A 9,423-nucleotide genomic window follows, 5' to 3' on the forward strand; every position below is an offset into this window, starting at 1 on the left:
CCCCCCCCCCCCCCCCCCCCCCCGGCTTTGTCCCCTGAGATGACTGTAATGATCTGACTTCTTCTCCTTCCTCTTTGCTGTATCTGAGGCTAGGTCTATACTACCCGCCTGAATCGGCGGGTAGAAATCGATCGCCCGGGGATCGAATTATCGCGTCTCGTCGGGACGCGACAATCGATCCCCGAATCGACGCTCTTACTCCACCAGCGGAGGTGGGAGTAAGCGCCGTCGACTGGGAGCCGCGGAGGTCGATTTTGCCGCCGTCCTCACAGCGGGGTAAGTCGGCTCCGATACGTCGAATTCAGCTACGCTATTCGCGTAGCTGAATTTGCGTATCTTAAATCGACCCCCCCCTGTACTGAAGACCTGCCCTAAGTTGAGCATGGGGCTTGCCAGTCCTAGAGGGTGTTTCTGCAGCCTCTGATGCACTTCCCTTCTCCTCAGTCTTGAAGTAGCCAGGTTCCTCCCCTTCGCCCTCCCAAACCTATGGCATATTCTGACCTTTTGTACACATTGTTTCTCCCGGTCTATTTATAGGGGGTGGAAATGTCAGATGCGGGTTCGGGGGGGGCCTCTCTGATTTTGCCTTTAAAAATCCAAAACAAACCCCTCTGTTCCACCTCTTAAATGTACCTTTGAAAGATTTATGTAGGTGGGACAAGCAGAGCCAATCAGATTGTGCTGCGGGCAAATCTGAGGGCATTTGCCATCCCTCGGTGCTGGGGGTCGGGGGGGGTAGAGCCTGGGGATTGAAGAGCAGAGTTGCAGTAACCCAATCAGAGCAAAGTCCTTAGTGAGACAGCAGAGGTAGCTGCTCATCCTGCAAGTTCTGTTTGTTGTGGTAACGCTCCTGTCTCGGTTGCTACCCTGGGTCACTGGGATATTGTTAACATGAGGCCCTGGTGATTCCGGAGAGGGGACCCACAATCTGGACACTTGTTTAGCAGCAGGAGTAGCACTGCATGTACACACGTCTTCTCTCCTCCCCCCCGCGCCACACGAGACCGCTGATCAGGCAGACAGTCACTGCCATGTGTTCAGGGGCTGCTTTATAACCTCTGAATCACTTTTTTTTTTTCCATTGGAGCCTCTAACTCGTAGTGAATGGGAAAAGCTGAACTCTCGTCCAGCCGCGGGTTAGAAGGGAGATCAGATCCCTTGCACTAGATCCATGGAAACTGTTTGGAGAGATAGGTGGAGGAGGCTGTGGTTTGCAAGACCCTTTATTCCCATAAGAGCTGTTACGGTAACTCCTAGGATACTGGAACTGACCAGTTACTTGAAACATTCCTTTTTTGGCTGGTTTGTTCATTTGGCAGCACTTTGCATATAGCCAGTTTCATCCTTTCCCCTGTGAAATCAGTTAGTCAGTTTCCCCTCTTTGCCTGGGTGTCTCTGTCCTTTGCTGTTGTGTGAGAGGTTTTAAATAGGAAAATGTGACTGTGACCACAGAGACCGGCTGGGGGAAGAGTTGTTCAGGGACAGTTGGAGCACCCAAAACTACTCCTAACTCAGAGTACCAAGCGCAGTAGGGACCTGACCTTGGGGTTCCTAGGTACTACCATATGGCTACTAAGTAATCTCCTTCAGAACTGACTAGATTTCATTTCAGTTGCATCCCTTTAAAATAGCTTTACATTTTTTAACCTGTTAGCGCCCCTTTAAGAACTTGATGCAGAGCAGCAACAGAATCCGGCAATGAAGTTCTGGGTACAGAGCCAGCACCATCCTCAAAACAAAGCCAGGCAAAGCGCAAGCAGAACAGGCTGAGCCCGGGGCAGAGCCTTGGTGAATTTCACCTGAAGGCTGGTGAAGGGGGAAGAGTCTTGCACCGACACACCTTAAGCCCTGGAGCTTTTTTAAGCCAATGTTGAGAAGAGGCTGTGCCTCCTCCCCATGCCAGGAGGGGCTGCAGCTTGCTGGGGGCTGCATTTCAGAAAAGCAGCACAAGGGGAGGAGCTGACGGCAGAGATTCAGATGTGCCTTTGGGAGGCGGGTGGCGGAGGGGTAGATTGGTTTCAGCCTGTTCTGAGGCGGGATGGCGGGTAAATGCCATCTCTTCCCAAAGTCGCTGATCACGTTGGATGCCCAGACTGAGATGCCTTAAATCTCTGTGGCGTGGACACGGGTCCCCCTCCCCGGTGCTCCCTGAGGGAGGCAGTGCAGTCGCAGAAAAGTTGGGCTTTACTGGTAGCATTCGTCCGAAGACAGCACCCTCCTTCCGACGCGGAGCGGTGGGAACGTTCTGCTGTTTCATTGGTGTGCTTTGCGGAGGTTAGAAAGTGGTATCGTAGGGGGCTGGTGTCTGGCAGACTAGAAAACGTCTAGTGTCAGGTTCATCAGGTGTCCCAGGCCAGCCGGGGATGGGGACAAGCAGCAGGGCGAGATGTGGGAGAGGAATCTAAGGGCTGGGTTCCTTTGATACTGGAATAGGACAAAGGCCACAATCCTGAATAGGCCCCGGTGGGATGGTCTGGACGCCATTACCCCAAGGGCTCTCCTCCATCTCTGATGTCAGCGGCTTTACACCCCCTCAGGAGAGGTGCCGAGGGGCGAAGTAACTTTTTAAAGGCCAAGCCAAGTTGGTGTCACCAGTGGAATTAGAGCCCAGGATATCCTAGGTCCCAGGCTTACAATCAGACCACTCTAGCCCAGCAGACAGGGAAATAGAACGGGAGTCACACTTGAGGCATTGGTTTTGACCTTGGGCAAGGAACCAGTCTCTGTTGCCCTGTCTCTACCGTCAATTGCTAACATCAGTTCAGCTCCACCGTCATTGGGAGCCTAGTGCATGCCAGCCACAGTTGTGGCCACCGCATCAATTAGACCTGCTCTGATCAGGGCTAGACGTTGCGGCGGCTATAGCAGCGCCAGTTTTACAGTAGGGCTGCTCCGGTGGCTATCGCAGGTGGCCTTCCAAACTTCATGGCAGGAGAAAAGTCTCCACTGACGCTGAGAGAGGGCTGGTGTCATCCTTCCTTGAGACTGAAATGGCTTAATCCAGGTAGTTCCCAGCTGACAATGACAGGTTCTGCCTTTCTAGCTCCAGCAGATGGTGCGCAGTGTTGTGGTGGTCACTGATGTACAGTCTGTCTGATGCTCTATCCTTTCTCTCCCTGCAGATGTGCACACCTAGCAATACTCCAGCCACACCTCCCAACTTCCCGGACGCACTAGCTATGTTTTCTAAGCTGCGGACCTCAGAGAACCTACAGAGCAGCAACAGCCCCATCACATCTATGGCCTGCTCTCCACCGGGTAACTTCAGCCCCTTTTGGGCCTCCTCACCTCCCAACCACCAACCCGCCTGGATGCCACCCTCCTCTCCAACCAGCCACAACCTCCACCATCATCTCCACCATCAGCAGCCCATGTGGCCACCCGGCTCTCAGCAAGGAGGCGCCCAGCAGAAAGCTATGGCTGCAATGGATGGGCAGAGATAAGACTGGTTAACATTGAAGTGGGGGGGGGAGGGAAGGCTGGGGGGGGAGGGGAGAACAGAGAAGAGGTGCAGGAGATCAGGGCGGTGGGGGAGGGGGTTCCCGAAGATGGCACTGGAATATTTTATAATTCTTTTTGTAACTCTGCTGGGATGGTTGTCAGCCCATGTGATTTTTCCCTTCCAGAGAGTCAATAACTGGTCTTCTCTTTTTTAATATATAACTATATAATATATAAATATCTAATGTATATAAATCCAGAGAGAATGAGAGCAATGGAAAGAGATTGGGCAATGGAAAGAGACTGGCAGCCCGGTGGGCAATCGCAGGATGGTCACAACACCGCTTGGGTGAAGAGGATATTGCTGGACACAGAGCTTCCCTTGGACAGAGGTGGGCTGGCTCAGAAGCTGTTGCCATTGGCTTCACTCTCCCCCCCCCCCCCCCCATTTTTTGGCTGCTGCTGGGGTGCCGCTAGATGAGACGGGGTTGGCCGTCAGAAGGCTGTATGACTCGGACCCATGGCTTGCCTGAAATCTGCTCTTACAAAGTGAGGGTGGAGGGGGAGATGTGGCCGCTGTTGGAAAGCATCCTGCGCGGGGATGGAACGTGCCACTTGAACCCGGAACTCCCGTGCTGCAGGAACGTGATTGGGGAAGGAGATGCATGGCTGCACATTCAGCTTCCCTGCCAGAACAACTTGGACCAGGAGGAGCATGGCACGTTGCTGACACCTCTCCCCTCTCGGTAACACCAGGCTGCGTTTTGGCAGGCTTGGGGAACGGGCGTCGGAAGCTCCCAATGGACAGTGTGACTCTGAGATCCTAGGTAGACCAGTCCACTGTAGGTCAGCGAGAGGATTGTGGGATGGAGCTGGGAGTCTGGATTTCCTGGACATCCTTGCTGGGCATGGTAAAGCCCTCCTCCTTTGGCCTCTGTTGAAAATCATCCAAGTCTGCGGCATGTGCCCCGAAAACAAGCCAGCCTGGGATTCGTGCCAATTAAATCTCACCATGCCCAGGCCCTGGGATGCACCCTTTTGCCCCCCTCGCCCTGGGGAACAGTTGGTCTCCTCCTCCCTCCTGCACTGGCTCTGTTCCTACACCAGACAATGCTCAGCATGGGGAGGCCGAGCTGGAAGGGCAGTTGTGCAAACTGTAAAGGACCATCCTCCCCCGCTCGGCTTGGCAGCAGGGGCCAAGGGCTCCTTTCAGCCAGGGCAACAGGGAGGGGCTGCGGCTTTTGGGTTTTAGTTTCCAAATCAGAAACTTGCTTAAACAGGTTGAAGGTTTTTTATTAATTTAAAAATTAAAAAAAAAAAAATCACTTTTTTAACCTAACGGCTCCCTGCCTTTTCTCTGCGCTGCTGCTGGGTAGCTAAAAACAACCCAGTGCCCCGATAATGGTGAGCTCCACACGGGAGGCAATGAAGGAGGCCAAGGGGCTCTTTCCCCCCACTCCCCCCTTTTCCTGTGCACTCTGGTCTGGATTCTCACTCACACCAGTCTGGCAGTGTAAAGGGGCCTTGGGGTGGCTGAAAGCGTACTACTGCCTCTTTGCACTGCATCCCTCTGGCCAAGGGGTGTTAGGCTGGGTCTAGGCACAGATTTTTGTACTGACGTAACTGTCTGATTTAAGAACGTAGGAACAGCCATACTGGGTCAGACCAGTGGTCCATCTAGCCCAGTATCCTGTCTTCTGATAGTGGCCAATGCCAGGTGCCCCAGAGGGAATGAACAGAACAGGCAATCATCGAGTGATCCATCCCCTGTTGCCCATTCCCAGCTTCTGGCAAACAGAGGCTAGGGACACTTCAGAGCATGGTTTTGCATTTTCTACTGAATTGGTGCAACGCCTAGTGTGGACACAGTTATAAAGGTGCCTAGCACCGTTCTCCTAATATACTGGCATACGCTGTACCTCACGCCAGTATAGCAGCATTGTGCTGTTCCCCGAGACTGGTTTCAAACACGTGGCTAAAGTGCTGCATCAACAAGGTGCAGCTGCAGCCTTTGCCTGGCTGAGAATTCTGCCCCCCCCCCCCCCCCCCACTTTGTCCTCTTGATCTCACTTGAACTCCAAAGCCGCTATTCTGTTTGTAGCAGCCAGCGGTGACTAAGGATTTTCCTGAGCCTCTTCAAGGCAGGGCTTGAAAAGTTTGCCAGCTGCCTGCGAGCCAGAGGCAGGTATGAAAGGCAACGCCCTGATGAAACGGACAGCCGGGAAAAGGGATGGGGCTGGGCTTCTTGCCAGGGGCCCGTCTCAACCCTCTACAGAGGATCCCTCTTTTGTGTTCGTCTCTGGCAAGTGGGAGTATGGAGACAGGCTAAGTCTACGCCTCTTGGACTGATAGAAGTGGAAAAACAGCTCTTTCCCACCCCTCTTCTCCCTTTGCCCCCAAACCCTGGCTGCTGGGAAGGGGAGGGCTCCTTGTCCACTCTGCCGCTCCCTCAGTGTCCCCCCGCACTGGCCTCCCCTGCCACCGCACTCAGCTTTCCCCACCACTGGTTCAGATTCTTGTCCTTTTGCTAGCCATAGCATCAGTGAGGCTTAGCCCCACTAGCTAGAACAGCAGCACCCAAGCTGCCTGCGGCCTCAGGAAGCCGGCATCATGTCCGTTTTACTGGGGGAAAGTTCGTAGCAAACAGGAAGCTTAAATTCTGCAGAAGTGCTAGTTCAAGTGCTCACACCCTGTCCCGGAGCCTAGCTGATCCAATGGTGAAGGGAGGAGATGGGGGCTGGTCACTAAAGCAAAAGACTAAGCGAGGTGCTACTGTAGAGATGGCTCAGAGGTGCTCCGTGACAATGAGGAGCAGCACGTGCTCAGTGTCTCTAGGAACAAGTCTTAGCAGAGTAAACAAGTTAGAATTGGACATCATTGGCTCATATGCAGTGGGGCTGGGGGAGCCTGGCCTGGTGGGAGGGACTCCTGGGTCCAGCATCCCCACCTGAAACCTATGGCAGGCCAGTCTGTAAGATGGGCCTCAAGCCCCAGTCTGTTTCAATGAGATGCTGCACATGTGCACGCTGAGGAGGAGGATGAAGGTTGATAATGTAGAAGCCTTCCTGTTTTTTCCTACGGGGGAGTCACCTGAGTTGGAGGGGCCAATTTGGGGCCCTCTGTCAGCTCCCTGGAAAGGGTGGGTAATCTGGGCCACCAAGATCCTGGGCCACGGACAGAGATTTTTCCACACAGCTGCTCCATGGGGTTAGAAAGGAAGACCACCATATGCCCTTCAGAAGAGAGGGGATATGGGCAGGGGGGTGATTTGTGGCTAGTGCTGCCCCACTTCCTCCCCTCCCCCAAGGAATCTTTCCCCTCCATGGTTCACAACCAAACCCTGAGCAGGCCCATCGCCCTGGTCCGCAGGCCGCTGAGCTGAATTGTAAGAAAGTGTAGAGTGCAGAGAGCTAGCTGCGCAACTGCGGGAAACATCACACGACTCACGTTTCCTGAAAGCTGCCAGGAGCGACTCGGGAACTGCTGGGAAATAACTCCATGGGAGGGTCGAGCCAGCTATTGTTTGCTGGGAGTTTGGCTTCTGAATTCCTACTCTTGCTCTTTAATTGGGCAAAATCTTGAAACTGAAAAGCTTTTCACCGAGGGCTGTAAAAACCAACAATCTGGGGGTAGGAAAGTTCCACTAAAATCCATAAGGGTGTAAATGGGAGGCAAGTTCAAATTACAGTCGGACTTTCGCTTCTCTGGCCCTGGCTCTAAGTGAGTCCCTTGTTTCCTCCAGAGGCGGGATCCGAATTCAGAGATTTGTGCATTCCCTGCAATTAAGCCCCTTCCACCAGGCAATGGACCAGCCTAGCGCGAAAAGTGGTGCTAGCATAATTCATCACTATGGCTAAAGTTCACCTCTGTGGAGAGGGCCAGCCCAAGGCCTATGGACTGCCCAAAGCAAACTTATTTGTCTAGAGGCCCCAACCCAGACTGCTGCCCAGCACAGTGGGGTCCGGTACACGACTCATCCTGCCTCCTAGAATTTACTACAATCCATGCAAAAGATCAAAGTAAATTGCCAGCATGTTACAAAATTCCGTTCCTTTTTCCAAGGAGCCACTCCCACTTTCCCATACGAGTAACATACACGAAGGCATCACTCACTCCAAGAAGCCCCATGTTCGTTACAGTACTGTCTAGCTGAAAATCTAGATGCACAAACTCTACGTCCGTTCTACAGCACCTGTATTGCAAGCACCTGCCAGCTAAGTCATGGCTCTGCGCAAGTTCTTGCACCAACGCACTCAGCATCAGAATACATTCACTGCCCTCCATGCCGCTGGTGCCCCTCTGCATGCATGTCCCCTGGACTCTGTCCCCCACTGAGTTCCTAGAGCAAACGGGGGTAACCACGACTCCCTCGGCGCCTGTTTGCATTGGGATAAAAAGCCATGTGTGTTGTCACCAATTCAGCTAGCACACGACCACGTGGGGCTAGAAACATGGTTGGCCTTGCAGTGTCTTTGAGGGGCTTTGGGGTGGGGGAGCCGTAGGAAGCAGAAAATGAAAACGGCAGATATGTTTGGGGAACAATGCTGAAGATAGCCCTCCAGAAAGTCAGCCAGCATGTAGCAGAGGAGTGAGGCAGCCAGTGCCCCAGACTGCTGAGAGATTAAGCCCCGATAGTCAGTGATCCCTTCATTGCTGTCACTAAATACGCTGTTCACTGCAGAGGCTCAGCAACGTGGGTCTTGCTTGCCAGTTCAGCCCTGCTATCCTGTGTCACCGGTGTCTGGTGTGTGTCCCGCCAGGGGGACTGTCAGGCTTTTGATACAGGTGAAAACTGTTTTGTTGCATCCACTCCTGCCCATTTCTGAAGGCGTCAGTCCCCCTGCACCAGAGGAGAACGTGTCCTAGGAGCTGCACATGAGCCGTTCCTGCTGGCGTGAAGCACAAGGCTGACTTGCATGTTTGCAATTTAATGCTGGTGAAGGGTGCTGGATTGACGGCCTAGGAAAATGAATTCCTTGATCCATGCAGAGCCAAATTTTTCAGGCGAGCCCTGCACCCAGTGTGCTGAGCTCCTTTGAAAAACTGGCTTCAGTTGTGGGTGCTGAGCCCCGCTGACTATTCCAGTCATAATGTATCCACAGTTCAATCCCCAGATTGCTATACCAACAGGCCCTGATCTGGAAGGGTCACTTCTAATTGTACAGTGTCTGTTAAAATCCTTGGCTCACTTGCTCAGACTGCCAGCTGGAGTTGTGGTTTCCTTGGCGTGGATATAAGAATGGCCGTACTGGGTCCATCCAGCCCAGTATCTTGTCTCTAACAGTGGCCAGTGCCAGATGCTTCAGAGGAAATTAACAGAACAAGGCAACTTTGAGTGATCCATTCCCTGTCATTCAGTCCCAGCATCTGGCAGTGGGAGGTTTAGGGACACCCAGAACACGTGATTGCGTCCCTAATCACGTTGGTTAATAGCCATTGCTGGACCGATCCTCCTCGAATTTACCTAATTCTTTTTTTAACCTAGTTATACTTTTGGCCTTCACAACATCCCCTGGCAATGAGTTCCACAGGTAGATTGTGTGTTGTGTGAAGAAGTACTTATGTTTGTTTTAAATCTGCTGACTAGTAATTTCACTGGGTGACTCCTAGTTCTTGTGTTGTGTAAAGGGGTAAATACCTATTCACTTTCTCCACACCATTCATGATTGATAGACCTCTATCATATACCCCCCTTAGTCATCTTTTTTCTAAAATAAACAGGCTTTTTAATCTCCTTGTATGGAGGTTGTTCATACCCCTAATCATTCTTGTTGCCCTCCTCTGCCCTTTTCCAGTTTAATACATCTTCTTTGAAATGGGGCAACCACACAGTATTCAAGGTGTGGGTGTACCATGGATTTAGATAGTAGCATTATGATGTTTTCTGTTTTATTATCTTTCCCTTTTCTAATGGTTCCTAATATTGTTAGATTTTTTGACTGCACACTGAGCAGATGTTTTCAAAGGACTATCCACAATGAC

At 52.3% G+C, this 9,423-nt stretch overlaps 1 protein-coding gene across 1 annotated transcript in view; it reads left to right on the plus strand.

Annotated features, from left to right (window-relative positions):
• UBALD2 (UBA like domain containing 2) overlaps positions 1–3,483 on the plus strand; it is a 12,660-nt gene extending 9,177 nt beyond the window's left edge. Inside the window, exon 3 of the mRNA XM_024206737.3 lies at positions 3,123–3,483. Within this exon, the coding sequence (XP_024062505.1) occupies positions 3,123–3,443 (321 nt within the window). The 3' untranslated portion in view covers positions 3,444–3,483. The remainder of the gene's footprint in view (positions 1–3,122) is intronic.
• The last annotated feature ends 5,940 nt before the right edge of the window (positions 3,484–9,423 follow it).

The sequence above is a fragment of the Terrapene carolina genome, unplaced genomic scaffold (assembly GCF_002925995.2).
Source record: "Terrapene carolina triunguis isolate 2854851 unplaced genomic scaffold, T_m_triunguis-2.0 Scaffold192, whole genome shotgun sequence".
Taxonomy (NCBI): Eukaryota; Metazoa; Chordata; order Testudines; family Emydidae; genus Terrapene; species Terrapene triunguis.